Source organism: Lacerta agilis, chromosome 17 (assembly GCF_009819535.1).
Source record: "Lacerta agilis isolate rLacAgi1 chromosome 17, rLacAgi1.pri, whole genome shotgun sequence".
NCBI classification, from domain to species: Eukaryota; Metazoa; Chordata; class Lepidosauria; order Squamata; family Lacertidae; genus Lacerta; species Lacerta agilis.
The window spans coordinates 8,245,726-8,266,315 of record NC_046328.1 but is presented as its reverse complement, the minus strand read 5'-3'; the positions used below and the strand labels follow the sequence as shown (position 1 = coordinate 8,266,315).

Below are 20,590 nucleotides of genomic sequence, written 5' to 3'. Positions count from 1 at the left end.
ACTGAATTGAGGCGGGATGGGGGGGGGAGGGAGAAACAAGCTGGCATTCAGTGCAACTGAATGTGGCAGGTGTCTGTCCCCACCCCATCTGTGAAGCTGCCATTTATTTCACCACGCAGCAGATTCTGAAGGAGGCACATCTCCTGGCTTCTAAATGACTTTGGTCTCTGTCAGGGGTAGTCAATGCAGACAGTGGACTCCCAGCTCTCATCAGCCCCAGCTAGCATGGCCAATGTTCGGGGGGGGGGGGAGTTGCAGCCCAACAACATTTGGAGGCACAAGGTTGGCCCAACCTGCTGGCTGCCTTCTAGAACACAAACAACTTTTTCTTTGTTGCAGCACCGCAACAGTGGCATGACTCAGGTCTACTATATTTCTTTTAAAAAACCAGGAGTCCTTTCTCCGTCCTCATGCGCAGACTCTTGCGATGTTGTTGCTTTAAGTGTTTTTTTTTAGGATGTGGTTGGCAGTTTTTAATTGGAAGCCACCCCGAAAGTCCTCAGAACCAAAGAGCAGGGTCAGAAATAATCCAGTGGTCAAGTACACCTGACAGAGCCTTCCCTTAAGGAATCCTTTGGGATTCCTTACCCAGAAATAATCCAGTGGTCAAATACACCTGACAGAGCCTTCCCTTAAGGAATCCTTTGGGATTCCTTACCCAGGTAACCTGGGGTCCTCCATATCTTGTTGGGATTCAAACCCCCATTGCTCCCAACCACTGGGAGCTGGAGTCCAGCAATATCTGGAGGGTCCCAACTTATTCTAATTTATCGATCACCTTACACACATGCCTCAAGGCAACGTACTGAATGCAGCAGAATCAGATGAAAACAGTTAAACGCCACCAAAAATAAATAAACAGCAGCAGATAAATTTCTGAACACCAAATAGATACCCATGGCAGAAACCTAGTCATACAGTTGGGAAAGCTGTTGGAACAAAAAATGCCTTCGGTGGCTTCCAGAAAGGGCAGATAATGGGCATCTGTTGTATCTCAGCAGGAATGCTGTTCCAAAGAACAAGGGCAGCCACACTAAAAGCACTTCTCCAAGTTACTGCAGAGCGAGCTTCCAATTTCTTTGGAAGATGCAGGAGAAGCTCTTCCATAAACTGCAGTGAGGGATAAGGTGGTCTCTTAAGAAATCTGGTCCTGAGCAGTTTAGGGTCTTAGTACCAAAATCCTTGAACTTGGCTCAGCAGACAGTACAAATCCTGCAGCCTTTGAGGTGCTGCTTCCTGGTGGCAGCTTGCCTTCATAAGCAGCCTGGCTACGGTGTCCTGCCCCACCTGCTCCCTCTGGGTCAGCCCCAAGGTAGCTCCACATGGAGAGCATTGCAGGTATCCACCCATGAAGTTACCAGTGCATAGAGAATGGTGGTGAAGTTCTCCATCCCTGCCCTAGAGCTACCGGTATGGCCTCCTCCCCCAATAACATTACAAGCAAAAGAGAGGGTGGGGGGGGGGAAGATAGATAGATATTGTTTGGGCAGGCTTCCTACCATTATCAGACATTTCAGTGCTATCTCAAGCACTGCGTCTGGTTCTTCACACAATTTGGAGAATTTATTATCGGCCGGTCTCTTTCCGTGTTTTGTGTTGGGTTGTGCTTTGTAGGCATTCAATCATGGTTTGTTTGTTTGTTAAATCATTTCTGAGTTGCCTTGAGTACCTCACATTGATGCAGAAAGACAGAACTGGAATACTTTCAATTAAATAAATAAAGCGCGAGAGAAAATATAAAGAAAACTGAGCCCTGGAGCACAGTGAAATTGATTGATTCTGAATTTTCACATCATGTGTGAAAAACGTTTTAAAACATTGCTATATGTTTTGAAGGGTGTAAGGCTATAATTAATTTTGAAGGGTGTAAAGCTATAATTAATTAACACACCCCAGCTGCAGCTGTTTTTTCTCTCTCTGTACAACAGCAACAGGAAAATTACTGTCCGGCTATAGCTTCTATTACTCCAAAAGAATGAGATGATGTACTTTTCTCCAGATGATAACTAGAAGGCTAAAACGATGGTGGTTGCACACAGAAGAAAAATGTTCTCAGTAAAATCATAATATATTTAATTAATGAAAACATACCTGGGGACTACCATAAAATGACATCATATTGCTGGTGTTTTAACAGCCAGGTGTTCATTTGCCCTGTGAAACCATGTTTTGGCTGCCTGCACTTAGCATATTTTGGCAGACAAGCACCATTCTGAGGTAAGGCATTGGTTGGATTGGTGCAAGGAAACCATTGGGATAATGCAATAATAAAAAGAGGGAGGGAATTATTTGTACACTGCAAGGGAAGGAGAAAAAAAGCAGGTTTTTTTGTCTATGCAAGCCTGGATGATATATGCTCAGAAACGGAAAGAGGGATTAATCAGGATATGCAGTAGCAATGGGTACCGGTAACTAAAATGAACCATGGAAGGGGCCGGGGAAGGGACTATCGTATGGTTATCTGTAAGGTTCTCAGTTAGTTGCTCATGAGTAAGAAGCCAGAACTCCGCTGTTTCCTTTAAGGTTTTTTATTGTGCAAACTATGTACAGTGTGCAGAGCTAAAAAATTCATGTCTGTATCAAGTGGTGTCAAAATCCGGGAATGGTCCCTTCCGGTTCTGACCCCAACAAAAGTTTTGGTATACGAAAACCCTGCCTTCCATCTTTTCTTTTCACCCCATGATGTCTTTGGGGCGACGGAAATTGCGTTCCCCCTGTATCACCCTCGGGACTGTGGGAGTGCTGGGACTCTCTTGCATCCCCAGAGCCTCTACTCCCTTTCCCCTGTGAACTCTCCCCCTCCCCGCTGGACGTCTCGCCGCTCCTTTTGCTACCAGAGGAGGAGCTGCTGGCAAGGTGGGACTGGGGCTCTCTGTAACATCCTGAGAGCCCTTGCACCACTCTGCTCTGAGTCCCGGGGATAGTTCCCTGACAGTTATCTTTCAGCTTGAATGTGAAAATTTGTTTTTTTTTTTTTTATAAGATTTTATTATTTTCTATTAAGACAAAGGGAAAACATAGCATAAACAACAACATTCACAATATAAAAATACAAAATACAATACATAAACACAACACAAAAACATAATCAAACAATCACAATAAAAAGAAACATATACAAACCTTTAAACTAACATTTATCCTCTTACTTTTCTTGTTACTAACTTCTCTATTTTGAGGGACTTCCCCCATTCCCTCCACTGTCTTCAAAATCATATATATCTTCAAGGTAGCTTTGTATCTTGTTCTATTCACATTAACTCAATTTCTAATACACTTTACTTTGCTTAATCATATCTTAACTTTAACACCAAATCTTAACACAATTCCTAACAATTAAATTTTTCACACGAAAATATCTTACCAACAATTTTATCTAACATATATCTACTAAAGCCGCTATTCTATTTAATTCTGCTCAGATATTCAATTTTACTGTTTTGACTAAATAATCCTTAAATTTCTTCCAATCCCTTGACACCTTCTCCTCCCTCTGGTCCCGGATTCTGGCGGTCAGCTCTGCGAGTTCCATATATTCCATCATCTTCATCTGCCATTCTTCCACCGTTGGTATCTCTTCGCCTTTCCATGTTCTTGCCAATAAGATTCTAGCTGCTGTTGTGGCATACATAAAAAACACTCTATCCTGACTGGGTATCTCTTCATTGGTTATGCTCAGGAGAAATGCCTCTGGTTTCTTACAAAAGGTAACCTTCATTACCTTCTTGAGTTCGTTATAAATCTTATCCCAGAAGGCATTTACCGCTGGGCACAACCACCACATATGAAAAAAGGTACCTTTCGCATGTTTACATTTCCAACATACATCTGACATTTTGGTATTCATCCTGGCTATCTTAACTGGTGTCAAATACCATCTATAAACCATTTTCATTATGTTTTCTCTTAAACTATGACAAGCAGTAAATTTAATACCTTTTTGCCACAATCCCTCCCAGTCATCCATCATAATATTGTGTCCTATATCTTTCGCCCAATTTATCATTGACGATTTAACCAATTCATCTTTCGTATGCCACTCTAGCAAAAGATTATACATTTTGGAAAGGTTTTTAAAGTTCGATTCTATCAGTTCTGTTTCCAGTTTTGATTTTTCTACTTGAAAACCAACTTTTTTGTCCATTTTGAATGTTTCATATACCTGATGATAATGCAGCCAGTCGGGGACCTGACTTTTCACTTGATCGTAGCTTTTTAGCTTAAAAGAGTCCCCTTCCTGCTGCAATATGTCCATATATCTTAACCAATTTGCAGACATGTTCGGTCTCTTGTAGGCCTTGGCCTCCACTGGAGAGATCCATCTAGGGGTCTTTCTCTCTAACAAGTCTTTATATCTAGACCAAACCTGGTATAAGGATTTTCTAACTATATGAGACTTAAAAGTTCTGTGGATCTTAGCCTTGTCATACCAAAGGTATGCATGCCAACCGAACATATTATCATACCCTTCCAAGTCCAATACATCAACATTTTCTAGTTTGAACCAGTCCTTTAACCAGCAAAAGGCCGCTGCTTCGAAGTAGAGTCTTAAGTCCGGCAGGGCAAAGCCTCCTCTCTCTTTAGAGTCTGTTAAAATCTTAAACTTAATTCTTGGCTTTTTGCCCTGCCATATGAACTTTGATAAGTCCTTTTGCCATTTCTTAAAACAATCCAGTTTGTCCAAAATTGGTATGGCTTGGAATAAAAACAGCATCCTTGGTAGGACATTCATTTTTATCACGGCAATTCTTCCCATTAACGACAGTTTCAATCTTGTCCATATTTCCATGTCTTTCTTTATTTCCATCCACAGTTTTTCGTAGTTGTCCTTATACAGGTTCAAATTCTTGGTTGTGAGGTTGATACCTAGATATTTTACTGTTTTAACAAAATTGAGGCCAGTGCCTTCCTGTATTCTTTGAATTTGTTCTGCACTCATATTTTTTCCTAAAACTTTGGTTTTCTGCTTGTTTAACTTGAAACCAGCTACAAGTCCAAATTGTTCGATTATTCCCAAAGCTCTGGGGACACTGCTTTCCGGTTCTTGCAGGGATAACATCAAATCGTCTGCGAAGGCGCGTAGTTTGTATTCCTTCTCTCCCACACGAATTCCTTTTATCTGTTTGTCCTTTCGTATCATATTTAGGAGGACTTCCAGGACCGTAATGAAAAGTAAAGGGGAGATAGGGCACCCTTGTCTTGTTCCCTTTTCAACTTCAAACTCCTCCGATATCACACTGTTTACTATTACTTTAGCTCTTTGCTCTGTATAGATGGCATTAATGCCATTCAAAAATTTTTGACCAACTCCCATCCTTTCCAAATTCTTTTTCATAAATGTCCAAGAGACTTTATCAAATGCTTTCTCTGCATCAACAAACAATAGTGCCGCATCTGTATTTATGTTTCTCTCCAGTTTTTCTAAAATGTCCACAATGATTCTCGTGTTATTACTAATTTGTCTTCCTGGCAAGAAACCTGCTTGGTCTCTATGTATATAATCTTTCAACACTCTTTTCAATCTTGTAGCCAATATATTTGCAAAAATTTTGTAATCCACGTTCAAAAGGGATATTGGGCGATAGTTTTTCATTTGAGTCTTATCAGTATCTGGTTTTGGAATCAGTGTGATAAAGGCTTCCTTCCACGTCTCTGGTGCCCTATCTCCTTCTAGTATCTTGTTGCATACTTCTCTTAGTGGCTGCGATAGCCAGTCTTTCAATGTCTTATAATATTTTGCTGTTAAACCGTCCGGTCCTGGAGCCTTCCCCAATTGCATGTTATTTATCGCATCTTCTATCTCCTGTGTCGTTATTGGGTGGTTGAGAGTAACTAGTTTTTCCTCTGGGACCTTTTGCAGTCCATTCTTTTCCAGAAATCGGTCAATTTCTGCTTCATCTATCTTCTCCTCCTTGTACAGTTGCTTATAAAATCTTTGAAAACACCATCTGATTTCCTCAGGTTTCTCCACGTTTTTTCCGTTTACTACCAAGGTATTGATGACATTTGCCTTTTGTCTTTTCTTCAATTGCCAAGCTAGTAATTTTCCACATTTATTAGCCGATTCAAATGTTCTTTGCTTCATCATTTTCACTTTCCATTCGATGTCCTGATTCATTATGTTGGCATATTGGGATTGCAAGTATTTAATTTCTTTTTGGATTTTGACACATCTGGGATGTCCTCTTAATTCTTTTTCCTTTTCTTTGATTGATTTCAACAATCTCTCCATCTCTGCATTTTGTTGTCTCTTCTTTTTTGCTTTTTCACTAATGAGAAATCCTCTCATTACAGCTTTACTTGCATCCCAAGCAATTCTTTTCTCCACTTCGGAGCTCCAATTTATCTGAAAATATTCTTTCATCTTTTTCGCCGCTCTTTCCACTAGCTTGGTGTCTCTCATCAAAGCGTCATCCATTCTCCATCTAAAAGAGTCCTTGGAAATCATTTTTAAATTTAACTGTACAGGGTTATGGTCTGAAAGAGTTTTAGGGCCAATTTCTGCCTTTTGTATTTTTGGAGCCAATTCATTCGATATCCAAATATAATCTATCCTCGACCATGACTTCTGAGGTTCGCTGAAGTATGTTGCCTCTGTATCTGTGGGATTTTTTAATCTCCAAGAGTCCACCAAATTCAAATTATCCACCATTTCGAAAAAAGTCTTTGGGAGTTTCCCATCATTCGTTAATTTGGTTCTTTGAGATCTATCCATTAGTGTGGAAACTGCACCATTAAAGTCTCCAAGGCAAACTAATTTGTAATCCAAATAGTCCAACAGCAGATCATGTATTTTCTTATAAAAAATTGACTTTCCATCATTTGGTGCATAAAGTCCCAGAATCAAGAATTTTTCGCCTTGTATATTAATTTCAATTGCGATGTATCTCCCTTCTTCATCTTTAAAAAGCTGTCTTGGGCTATATTTCTCCTTTGCGTATATCACTACTCCTCTCTTCTTGGCCTTATCCGATGATATAAACTCTTGGCCTAATTTTTTGTTCTGTAGTAATCTTCTATGACGTCGGGCTATGTGGGTTTCCTGTAAGCATATTATATCCAAATTCTTCTTTTCTATGCTATAAAACACTCTGCGTCTCTTTGGTCTCTGATTCAATCCCCGGACATTCCATGTCATTAACTTGAGCGCCATTTTCCTTTCTCTAGTCTTCTCCTCCAGTTGCTTCTCCTATCTTGTCTTCCTCTGGATCCTTGCCTGGGCTGGGTAGGCTTGGTGGTGGTCCCGGCGGTGGTGGAAATACCTCTGGAAACCTGTAGAATTGTGCTGGGTCGAGTGGTGTGCCTTTAAATTGTTCCAGGTGCTTGTCCAAAAACTTCTGCTTCTCCGCCAGGGACCTTATTCTTATCTTTTTTCCTTCAAACGTAAATGCCAGGCCTTCTGGAAATTCCCAACTGAAGGGGATTTTCCTTTTTCTAAGCTCAGTTGCCAAATCGTTGTAGGGAACTCTTTTGTCAAGGAAAAATCTGGGGATGTCCTTATAAAAAATTACTTTATTCTGCTCAACCACCAGGTTGTTTCTATAATGCAAGTCCAGAAAGTAGTCTCTGTCGTGTCGATCGTGTAGCACAATCAAACAGTCACTGACTGTTTTACTGCTTTTCTTTCCTCTGGAGCCTCTTGGACCAAATCTGAAGGCCTTCACTATGCGTGCTGAGACGTTGATTTCTTCTATCTCCCAAAATCCTGAGAATAACTTCACTATGTAGTCTTTTAGGTCTTCCCCTTCCAGTTCTGGAAGATTTCTTAGGCGGATGTTGCCCTCTCTTTGATGTAGTTGCAGAAACGCGAGGGACTCTTCAACAGACCTCTGTCGTGATCCAATACTCTCTATCTGTTCCAAATCTAAATTGTCCAATTTTTCCTCTACCTTTTTTATTTTTTCCTTGACCACTTTAATTTCCTCTGAGTCCTTTTTCAAGGTGGTCACCTCTTGCCCAATCCTATTAATCTCTTCTCTGTTCTTCCTTACGTTCTCCTCAATTTGTCCAATGGATTTTTCTAGGGTCTGCGTAGAATTTTTAATGTCAGCTTTTATATCAGCTTGTAATTTTTCTATTGCTGAATTCACTGCTGTATTTCCTGATGAAACTTGATCTTGTGTTTGCTTCAACCCGTCAGTCACGCTTTTCAGTCCTGCTGCAATTTCTGCAACACTAACAACTAATTTCTCCATTTGTTCCTGTAGAGTTAGGGAAACAGAGCCTTTTCTTTTTTCAGAGCCAGTTCCTTTTGATCTAAGTTCCATTCCTTGTGGGCTCTGTAACTGTAATCTCAAGGTCACTCCAGTTTCTGTAGTAACAATCTCAGACATTCACAGCAGAAGGCCAACAGTCCCAAAAGTAAACACCAGGTGGCCAGCAGCTCAGTCCTGAGAACAAAGAGGCTGCTGAGCCAGGAGCCCACACCAGTCCCGAAAGTCCAACTTTTAGGCAAAGAGTTTTAATTTTCCAAAATATAAGTTCCTTAAAGCCAAGAAGGGCCCATTTTCATGTAGCCCAAGTCAGTCACAGTTCCTAACTTGCAGTGTTACCACCAAAGTCCACAAAATAACTTGTATCTGGTTACAAAGAAGTCAGAATGTCTCCACTGGTAAACAGTCACTGAAACACCAACAAAGGAAAAAAAATGGCAACAATATATCACAGCCCGCTACTGACCCGGAATCCTAATCCAGAGGGTGAGGGGCGTCTTCTTTTGCCATATCAACTGTTTTTAAGTCTTTAAACATCCTTTAAACAACTTTTAATCAACTTTTAAAAAGTTCGCAAAACTTTTCCGTTAGTCGCGGCTTTGATCTTTTAGCGCTACCAAGCTCGCGCAAACAGTTTAAAGGGAGCAGGCTTCCTTTTGCAGTTCCTCTGTAAGCAGTGCTCTTAAAACTTGTAAAAATAATCCAATTCTTTAACTTACAGAGTTTCTTTGGAGATTTCTATGCAGGAAGTGCCGGGTGCTCGAGTCTGGCGGGATCGCTGCTTTGATCCTCCGCAGGCAGACGCTTCTTCAGTCCCGTGCCGGCGCTCCGCTCGCCCGATTTTCCCCCTTACGAGGGTCAATCGGGAACGGAGACGGCACGTCTGGGACCCACGAAGCTCAGGTCCACGGGACGCTCTTCCCGTGGCTTTAAGGGACCCGTGGCGCAGGCACAGAAGTCCCTAAAGCCTGGCGGAGGACGGAGCCGTCGGACTCCCGTCCGCCATTGACCGGCACCTAACCGGAAGTTCTGAATGTGAAAATTTGAAATGGAAAATTATTTTTAAAAAAAAATTAAAGAAGAGAACAGGGGAGGGGGCCAGAGCTCAGAGCTCAGGGGGTCATGCTTTGCATGACAAACACCTGAGCTCCAGTCCCCGGAACTGCTGGTTAAATAAAGATGAGGTACTGGGTGATGAGAAAAGCCTCCTCTGGAGACTCTAGAAAGCCACTGCTGGACCGAATAGACAGTCTTAGACTAGATGGCCAAAATAGTTAATAGGGTTAAATTCCTTCCTATGTGTTGGTAAGAGCTTCTGCTTTCAGTGACACTCATGTGTGGTTACAGGTGGGTAGCCGTGTTGGTCTGCCATAGTCGAAACAAAATAGAAAATTCTTTCCAGTAGCACCTTAGAGACCAACTGAGTTTGTTCTTGGTATGAGCTTTCGTGTGCATGCACACTTCTTCAGATACACTGAAACAGAAGTCACCAGATCCTTAAATATAGTGAGGGAGTGGGGAGGGGTATTACTCAGAAGGGTGGTGGGAATGGGTGATCAGCTGATAGGTGTGGAAAACCTGTTGGACTCTTAACGGCTGCAATTAGTCTTGCAGGGAAAGGCAAGGGGTGAGATGGCTAAAGATAGCTTTGTCATGTATAATGAGATAAGAATCCAATGTCTTTGTTCAGACATGGTTTCTCCATGGTTTTAAGTTTGGTGATTAGTTGCAATTCAGCCACTTCTCTTTCCAGCCTATTTCTCATGTGTGGTGGTGGGGAACCAAATGTTTGAAGATTTCATGCTTGCATGATTGCACATTCGAGCGCTTGCCTCATCGTATGCCCATGATGGAGCAATGGAGGCCCGGCACTCCGCTACACAAACTGCAGCACTGACAGTGCAGCATGATGAACCATCGCAAAGGAAAATCCTTTGCCAGGCTGAGGAAAGTAGTCCAGGACGTTCCATGCCAAGCAAGAGGGGGAGGGGAGTAGGACTCAGCAAAAGCAAGAGTCTGGGCAGAACAGGAATGAGTCTGGTGCATCAAAGGAAGTAGCATTTGGAGAGAGGCTGGAACAGGAGATGAACGAAATTTTTGCCCCCAAGCAGGTGTAGGAAGAGGGGAGCAAAGGGATTGGTGGAGCAATGAGACAGAGGGGATAGCCGGTGTCTCCTGCCTTGATTCCTTAAAGCACTTTAAAAGGTCTCTAGGTTAAGATTTGGCATCCTTTAAAAGAAACTAGCTCCACCAACCTGATTATTTCACCTTGAGCCTGGAGAGACAGTGATATTAAACTTGAATTAAGTGTCTCCACCCACAAATCTTCAGATTACCAATATAATTCCTCTCCTCGCAAAAGGAGGCCTGCTGAGTCTCCAAGTCTTGCTTAATTGAGAAAGATTAGGTCCCAGCTGTCTCCACCAGAGTCTGTTCTAAAAATGCAGCACAGCTCACTTGGGGGAGAAATCTTCCTTAGATGAACAACACTACAGCTGAATTGTTGAGCTGCGGTGGTTCTTGCCTAGTGAAGGGCTCTGCATTAAGCAACAATTACATTGGTGAATTTATAAAGTGATACTGAGGTGGGACACACACACACACACATGGGTATTTTAAAGGGGTTCCAATCAGTTCCAATGCACTTTGTATTGATTTGATATGGAAGCCTATCTGTAGGTAGAATCACAATATTATAGAGTTAGAAGGGACCACGAAGGTCTTCTTGTCCAATCCCCTGCTATGCAAAGGCTCGAACCCACAACCTTGAGATTAAGAGTCTCATGCTCTACTGTGTGCAGAAAGAGGGAGCCAGAAAACTGAAAAAAAAATTGCATGTGAAATACAGTAGACCCTCTGGATATGAATTTAATTTGTTCTGGGGGTCCATGCACACCCCGAAAATTTTGTAAGAAGAGGTGCCGCTTCTGTGCACGCACACGGCGCAATAGAGCGCTTCTGTGCATGCATGTGCAGCAAAACCCAGAAGTATACACTTCTGGAGTTGCCATGTTCGCAATCCGGAAGTTGTGTTACCTAAAGGTAACGTAACCTGAGGGTCCACTGTACTGGGAGCGCCACGACACTTCACCAAACACAGTACTGGAATTGATTTAAGAACTTTTAAATCCACTAAAGGTAAAGGTAAAGGGACCCCTGACCATTAGGTCCAGTCGTGTCTGACTCTGGGGTTGCGGCGCTCATCTCGCTTTATTGGCCAAGGGAGCCGGCGTACAGCTTCCGGGTCATGTGGCCAGTGTGACTAAGCCACTTCTGGCGAACCAAAGCAGCGCACGGAAACGCCATTTACCTTCCCGCCAGAGTGGTACCTATTTATCTACTTGCACTTTGACGTGCTTTTGAACTGCTAGGTTGGCAGGAGCAGGGACCAAGCAACGGGAGTTCACCCCGTCGCAGGGATTCAAACTACCGACCTTCTGATCGGCAAGCCCTAGGCTCTGTGGTTTAACCCAAAGTGCCACCTTAAATCCACTAACACGGCGCTAAATATTATACCAGCAGTGCAGTTTTTTTAAATATAGAAGAGTTTATTAAAAAGCAACTGTAAGTGGAAAGAACTATCTTAAAAGAGGCAGTCTCCCTACTTGTAGAAGGCATCATCATGGAAGAGTCATTATTTACACATGGTAGGGAACACTTCTAGCAACAATGGTGGGGAACCTGAGTCCCTCCATAGATTGTGGGACTCCAACTCCCATCAGCCTCAGCCAGCATAGAGAATGATCAAGGATGGTGGGAGTTGTAGTCCAGCATCATAAAAAGGGCTGTAGCATCCCCAACCATTGCTCTAGGATGATGCCTGCTACAATACACCTGAACACAAAGGAAACATGCCAAGTGCTTTAGAAACTGTTTTTGCCCAATAGATTTACTGATAAAACTGAATTAAAACTTTCATGATTTAGCAACTGCCACTTCTTTAATTGAGTTGCAGCTCTAGCCTTACCACTGCCGGTACCACCAACATGACCCTATGCAATGCCATGGAATATCATTAGTTCTCATTAATTTTTTGCGGGGGGGGGGGGAGGGAATCCACTATGCAACTTTTATGGCAAAATACAAACACTTCTACCCAAGTTATACAGTTTCGTTTTTAGAAAAATATTTATTTTTCATAATTCAGAAATACAGATGTCTCGCTTTACAGATATATATAAATAGAAAAAATAGGAACAAAGCATATAAATAGGCTATAAATAAATAAAACTGGAACAAACATATAGAAAACAAGTTTCCAGATAACAGAATGAAAGCATCCAAAAAGACTCGGTGGCGCTGAGACAAGATAAAGAACTCACATCATGCCCAGTTTCATTAACTGGGTAGGCCAAGGAAGATAAAAAAAAAATCAAGGGAAGACAGAATTTTATGTAGGCAGAAACTACTGACCATATCTTGGTGGAAGGTACCATGATCAACGCAATACATTCTCAGTTGCCAAGCTCATTGGTTTCACCCAGCTCCATTGCATCTATCCTGACAAATATCTCTGCAAGGTGTCACAGAGATCTTTTCCTGCCCTGACACCCTTTTAACTAGAGAGCTGTCTGCATTGTGCACTAACTCTGAGCTATGGTGTCTTCCAATAACACCACCAGGAGACCAGGCAAACAGCCACAGATAAAGCAAGTGCTCAGGGAATTCGTATGAGGCACAAGCGAGCTGCTCCTGTCCTTTATCCATCACATCACAGGTAACAAGAAACCTCAAAATGGTTCCCCTAAACACTGAGATCTCTAGGCAGCTTCGGTTTGCGGGTTCTCCTCTCGAGAGCCCCGATTAATGCACACACACACAAGCAGCAACATGGCAGCCACTCACCACACAAGAGTCACTCGCCACATGGATCTGCAGCCTTTCAAAACCTAAAACCACAAATCTTTGGAGGGCCTGTCCAGGTGTGATGATGAAGGAATGGGGGGAAGTGGGTTACATCCAACTAACTTTTAGAGTGGACCCACTGAAATTAATGGACCTAAGTTAGCCGTGTCTACCCTAAGCATGAATAACTTGGACACAACTGAACACTGCTGGAGTCACATTACCAGCTGCCTTCTGGTATTCAGCTGACTACCATATAACTATTGTTCATGAACTGGGCCCGAGGCCCCTACAGGCAAGTATTAGGACTGAAGTACATGATGACGAGCCTCAGGACAAAAGCCCTCTCGTATACCAAGCACCAAAAGATGAAAAACAGAGCTTCTCTTCTCAGTTTGGTTGTGCAGCATAGTTTTCTTTTCTGGCTGGAGGCTGTGACCTGACGAGCTTTCTTCCTAATTCACACCCAGATGTAGCTGTGCCGTGACCTGGGGCCTGCACGCGCCTGTTGGCACGGACGTCTCATGGGACCAGTGTCCCAAGGCAGTGGGCTGGACGATGCGGGAGACAGAGGCCGGAAGATGGGAGCCATTCTCTGCCTCTCTTGGCTTGGCCGTTTTGGCAGGGTCACCCCACGCAGCGGTTGTGAGGAGGCTGGCAGCGAAGGAAACGGAGGCCAAGTCAAGAAAATCCTTTCTTGCTTCCGCAGGGATCCCCGCGGGCTGCAGCTCGGCTTCCATAACGTCGGAGCCGATGGCGGTATTGTTCGCGGCGGCTGCCAGGCTGCCTGGGGGGCAGAAGATCCTTCCTGGTTGGCAAGGGGCTCGGACTTCGTAGAAACGTTTCTCCACAGGGGTACCGTGGCAGGAGCAGGGAAGTCTGCAGGTCTGTAAGTGCCCTTGAGTCGGGAAAACGCTTTCCGGTTTCGAGGACGGCCTTCCCCCCAGGGTGAAACTGTGGTTGTAGGTAAGGATCGGGAGGGCTTGGAAGCGCCCCTAAACCAGGAGAATATTTTTCTGCCCGTGGGAGTGACACCTAAGTATAGTTAAGGGAGGGGGGGATTGCATTATTTAAAATTATGATCAGGGAATGAAATCAGAACTCTCCTGCTTCGAAGCAATGGTGGCCCAAGGCTTAGGTTTCCCTACTGGCATCCAATGTTAGGACACCTTGCGGCAGGTTTACGACAGGTTTAAAGCAAAATGTAGAAGTCCCCGGAAGCATCGTTTGCTGACTGGCTGACTTGATAAGAGAATTGATCCATGATAGCAATTTCTCTCTCTCTCTCTCTCTCTCTCTCTCTCTCTCTCTCTCACTCTCTCTCTCTCTCTCTCACACACACACACACACACACACACACACACACTACAACTATCACCAGTAGTTCCAAAAACACTATTTGGTGAACCCACTCCAGTGAAGGGGCACTTTGTCAGGTGAGAACTGGAAGACTAAAAGCACCCTGCCCCCAGCCCCCATTGACCCAGTCTTGCATGTGGTTCTCAAATCCACACATTCTTATTATCTCAGAACCCACATATTTGCCAAGATGTCTTGCTTCACCCTTGAACTAATCCTGTTGCTGATGGATTATGCTATAGTATACCCCATGCCTGATTTAAGTTCTGAAATTCACTGTACAAAGCCACCTTATACACAGAGTCAGATTACTGGTTCATCAAGCCTACTCTTCCCCAACCTAGTGCCCTCGACATGCTTTGTAACATAGCTCCCATGAGCTCCATCTAGTCCCACGATTGCCAACCGCTATAAGTTCCGAGACAACTGGAGGGCATCTGGTTGGGGCTAGCTAAATACTGCATCTCAAAGTGGCAGTGGCTTTTCAAGGTCTCCCACATTCGTGCCCTAACATGTGGGAAACTCAACCTTGACCTTCAGCATGCAAAGCATCTATTCTACCACAAAAATCGTAACATGTGTTCTTTGGGAAATTCTTAATTTTTCATCGCTCTCCTGAGAAGAAACTTAGATGTATCCTCAACACATAAGAAAACCTCTATTTACTTCCAGTTCTGAAACTGTTCCACTTTCCACCCACAGCTGCAAAATCCTCCATCCCTTAGACCTCATAAGTGAATGGATTGCTGTCCTGTTTAGGTGTGTGCTACAGCCCATTACTTCAGGCACAAAAATGAGCTCAACAAAAAGCAGAAACCACCATTATAAAGATTAAATCTAATGCGGCCAGACAAAGTCATGATGACATGGCTCTCTTTTATCATCGTAAAAAAAACCCAGACAGAATTAATGTGACAAACTCAATGCCAAAACATTGTTCTCCTATGCAGTGATTACATATCTTTAAAAAAAATGCCAAAGGCATAGCTGTCAACTTTTCCCTTTTATTGCAAGGAATTCTATTTGGAATAAGGGAATTTCCCTTTAAAAAGGGAAAAGTTGACAGCTATGGCCAAAGGGAATTGGATTTACATATTTCAGCTACATGATTAAAACTGCCAGTTTCTGAAGCACTGCAAGAGATGATAGGTGCCAATTCATAAAGATGCTTAAGGACTTGCTGGCTATCACAGTTGAAAGGATACTTACATATACTTTTGTCCCACAAAAGGGGGTCCTGAAGTGTAACAAAAACCCCACCCTCCAAAAAGTTAAGCTACTTCCACAATTTTTAGAAGGCTGAGATTTTGTCAGCACCTAGTCAAGTTGCTAATAAAAGTCTGAAAACATGGATTTTTTTACACACTGAATATTTAAAACTTGGAGGTGCAATTTGCTTCCCAAGAGAGGCAGCCTTCTAGCACAGAGCAAGCCAAGTCATCGACAGAATGGAATGGTCGGGCTGTGTGAGTTCTGCTGCCTCTTCTCATACCCGAATGAGCCTAAGAGGGAACCACCAATAACACGCTTCTAAGCTTGCACAGTGCAAGCTGAAATCTACAGCATAGGTCCGTGTATGTATTGCAAAAAAAGAGACTGAGATAATGAAATGAACTTACATTTTTTCATAGAGGCACTTGCATCCAAGAATGGGTGATGGAAAAATTCATCTGAGGAAAGAAAGAGGAAGAAAACGTAAATATCGATGTTTTACAAAAGTTTGAGTTCAATCATGCAAAGAAACAAAAACAAAACCAAACAATGTTTAATGATCTTACTTGTTTAAGCAGGATTTGTGTCCTGCTTTTGAGCCCTCAAAAGGCACTTGGGTAATTTGCCACGTCTAGCTTGAGAGCATTTAAAACAGTCCTGGCAATCTTCTTCAAGAGCCAAGCTATCAGGTGCAGGACAGAGGCCCTGAAAACAGGAGATTTTTAACCTATTGCCCTTTACTGTGGTTCCAACCTTAATCTGGGGAGGACTGAACACAGTATTTCTCCTCTACCAACCTGCTCACTAGCCTGCATGCAGTTCCTTCTTGCCTATGGCTACCAGGCTAGACCTTAATTCAGCCTTCCCCAGCCTTGGGTCCCTGGATGTGATTGGACTACAGTTGTCATCAGCCACAACAAGCATGGCCCATGGTCAGGGGTGGTGGGTGTTGTAGTCCAACTTCAGCTGTGGACCCAAGATTGGCGAAGGAAGGCTTAAATGCAAGACAGCACCAACATTCAGGAGTGGTAAGTCTTTACTCTCCAAGACCACAGAGTATCTTGCTTTGAGGCATTCTACAGCCACCTGGGAAAACCTACAGACAGCTAGTTGACAGGCGCTTACCACCGCCCAACAATATGGCATTATTAAAGGTAAAGGGACCCCTGACCATTAGGTCCGGTTCCGGATGACTCTGGGGTTATGCTGCTCATTTCGCTTTATTGGCCGAGGGAGCCGGCGTACAGCTTCCGGGTCATGTTGCCAGTGTGACTAAGCCGCTTCTGGCGAACCAGAGCAGCACACTGAAACGCCATTTACCTTCCCGCCGGAGCGGTACCTCTTAATCTACTTACACTTCGTGCTTTCGAACTGCTAGGTTGGCAGGAGCAGGGACTGAGCAACAGGAGCTCAGCCCGTTGCGGGGATTCGAACTGCCAACCTTCTGATCAGCAAGCCCTAGGCTCTGTGGTTTAACCCACAGCGCCAAAGTACAACAACCATATCCACCCCACCCCCTCAAAAATAAATAAATCACAATGGCTTTGCTAAATCCAGCCATGCTACATCTATAAATGCACAATTAAAACTGGGATCAGTTAATCCCTGGCCTTGATTTGGCCAGCTGCTTGGCGGTGTTATCTAAAGCCCAGTTTCATTGGCAACTATAATCTGAAAGAATAACAGACGGCAAACCAATTAGGATTAAACCGGGGTTGACAGCATGATGTCTGCAAGGGATCAGTGGTGCTGGGGGGGGGGGGGAGGGATCAAACTTGAATGAAGAGAACAATCAACAAAACTTTGCCATGTGAGATGCTGATACCTTAAAACAGGGTCCACAAACCTCCTTGAAGCAAAGGGGTGCACTGAGCTATTGTCGACCCTCTGGGGGCACAGCCAAAGTGTGAAAGTTGGTGTGTCTGAAGTGTAAGGGCAGAGTCAATTTTATTAAAGGGCATCTCTTTCTTTGGTGTGGGTTCTGGTCTGACTTGATTACGAAATGTCTCAGAAGGTGACATTCCTTACCAAAGTCCATGCGGTCCTTGTGATTCCGTTGCAAGAGTCCTAGCAGCAGCTGCCTCAGGTGGGCTGACGTCTCCCTTGGAATGCTTTAAAAAGAAAAAGGAAAGAAATGAAATGAAATGAAATAAAGTGGGAAAATGTCAGCATCACATACAGCTCATATCTTATATTCTGTCACACAGGTTGTTGTTGTTTTAATTTTTTTTTAAAAAAACAGCTACTTTTATACTACTCTTACTAGAGATTCAAAGTATTTTACAAGATCAAATGCAGTACGACGAATGGTCATAAAACAACACACAAATGACAGACGCTAATTAAAAACAGGAAAATAAAAGGCAACAAGATGGGGTGAGGTGAAACTAGTTTAGCCTAAAGTTTAATGGAAGCATTAGCATTTACAACTGCTTAATAATCTCAAGAAAAATCACATGGCTCTATCTTTTTTAGGGAGAAGGATCTGTAAGTCTTAGAAAACCTGATATTCTATCATGCTGTGGGGATGGATCCAACAAGTTTTTTGCCTGGATCTTGCTCAGTGGTGTCCGTAGAGAAACTAAATGGAAGAGAAGCTACTCCATCACCTAACCTGAAGGGGAAATGACATTTTACTCCAGCTAAAAGTGGTCCTACTTATAGGGATAGCACACTATGCCCTCCAGTTGTTGTTGGACTACAATTCCCATCATCCCAGGCCATTAGCTATGCTGGCTGGGGGAGATGGGAGGTGGAATCCAGCATCATCTGGAGGCACCATGTTGGCTAACCCTTCCCTCCTGGAAACTGCAGGGACTTTTCCAATTCAGGTACTAAACTATCTTAAGCTTCCCCGCAGTCAACAGAACTAGTCCCTACACACACAAAAAGCTAGATTTGCAAGGAGAAGGTTTTCATCTAACCTTCTTTCCAACATGTTCAATTTCAACATGAAGTAAGGTGTTTGCCCCCCATTTTCTTTTTCACGACAACACTTGCAGCAGCAATTTGAAAATAGCAAAAATGATCACACACACCCCGCCAATCCTGGTAATATATACCAGGCAGAGACACATTCAGAAGAGAGAAAGGAGGCGGCAGAGGAAGGGAAAACCTGGCAGAGCAGTTTTAAAATTCTTGCACAGGCGAAACCAGGCCATCTTGGCATTTGCTGTGTACACAACTTGGTGCCTGCCGCCTGGCAGGCTTGCTTGGAGAGGTCAGGTCAGGTAATGGCATATTCACGGCAAACATCCCAGATCTTTAAAGCTAACACTACTCCACTTAGCCTGGCATGGCCCAGTCCCTTGCAGGCTTGCCCTCCCTCCCCACATCAGACGCCTACTCAGAAATGTCAAAGTAAACAACTGTATGCCAGGGGCTAATATTTGGGAAGCATTTCCAAACTGCTCTCTCTATCAACTTTCTGCTGAATTCCGATGCTGGGAAAACACAGAAAAACCGAAGGTGGGGGCACGCATGTGAGAGGGAGGGAGGGAGGGAGGTAGGGAAGAAAGAAAGAAAGAGAGAAAGAAAGAAAGAAAGAAAGAAAGAAAGAAAGAAAGAAAGAAAGAAAGAAAGAAAGAGGCTAATATGGAAAACTACAGGACGTTCCTTAGAGTTCTCTTGCCCAGTGCAAAACAGGAACTGTTGTGCAGGGACACCTTCCGAAAAATGATCTAGGTTTTCTACGAAATCCGCAGCCTTCTCTTACAGGCACTTCCTAGAAATCATAAAGCAACAGCAGCTGCAAGTAACGTCTGACCCGGGCGGGTCAACAAACAGGAATTTTCCAGCTTGGCTGGCTGGAATGTTCACGTGAGAAGCAGTGCTGCAGACACGTGGAATGTCAGGACAGGAAGTGATGGGCACTTTGAATGCTGTGTGGTCCTCTTTAAGGACAGCTGCATAAAAAACACACCAGGTGGTAAGGCACAGGGATTAAGACCTGTCTCCCAAATCAGGTAAAAAAACCCCATCAAGTCCAACATTGCAGGAACACGGAAGCTGCATTTTTCACAAATCAGGCTATTTCTCCACCTAGCTCAAATACTGCAGGATTGGAAAACCTCCATAGGCTGCTAGAGCCCAGCTCCCATCATCCTTGACCACTAACCACACTGGCTGGGGCTTGTGGAAGTCCAACCATGTATGAAAGGCCACCAGTCCCCCATCCCTGGTTTACTGTGAATGGCAGACAAAAAAGGTCTTTTGCATCACTAGCGGCCTGGTCCTTTTGTTGTGACTTGCCTTCACAAACAGGGCATGGCACCCCAGCATTATGTATGGCAGAAGCACACTGCCTCTAAATGGGGATGTTCCTTTCAGTGAAAACAGTTGAAAGCCGGTAATAATCTCACCCTCTCCTGTCCACTCCAAGACCATAAATATATTAAGATCACGAGATGCAAAACCAGGAGGCCTCCAGTTCAAATTTCTACCCCTGCTCAAGTTATTTGGTAGCTGTATGCAAGCCACCAATAAACAGTTCAGGGATACCTGGCCTGCCTTATAGGGCTGATGCAAGACAGGGGTGAGGAACACGTGGGGCGCCCCATGGGTTGTTGGACTACAACTCCCATCATCCCTGACCATCACCCATGCTGGCTGGTTGGTGCTGATGGGGAATCCACCAACATTTGGAAGGCACCAGGGGAAGGCTGGCTAGGGGGACGAATAGTCTACACTGGCGTAAGATGGTAGCTTCACGGATTGTTATCTTCTCTGCAAAAACTAGCCACAATGGCTCACAATGGAAAGGCACAAATGCAGAAGAGGAGACAGCGGGGCTCCTTCTACTTTTTCCTTCCCAAGAGAACACAAGACATGTTGTGCATCCTGTCCCGCTAACAGTTTCCAATGTGGATGAATAGGAGCCCTTGGGGTTCCAAACAGGAAGACTTGGACTTTTTATCCATGCAGTGAAACCGATGCCTGAAGCTGAGTCCAAGCATGCAATG

The 20,590-nt window shown here is 43.8% G+C and overlaps 1 protein-coding gene across 2 annotated transcripts in view; it reads right to left on the bottom strand.

The window, feature by feature from the left end:
• The window catches only part of ULK1 (unc-51 like autophagy activating kinase 1), a 114,951-nt gene that overhangs the window by 32,748 nt on the left and 61,613 nt on the right, over positions 1 to 20,590 (bottom strand). For both annotated transcript variants that reach the window (XM_033136352.1, XM_033136351.1), the window contains exons 10-11: positions 17,658 to 17,740; positions 16,037 to 16,087 (exon numbers count right to left, since the gene is read on the bottom strand). In XM_033136352.1, coding sequence (XP_032992243.1) covers positions 16,037 to 16,087; positions 17,658 to 17,740 — 134 coding nt within the window. The remainder of the gene's footprint in view (positions 1 to 16,036; positions 16,088 to 17,657; positions 17,741 to 20,590) is intronic.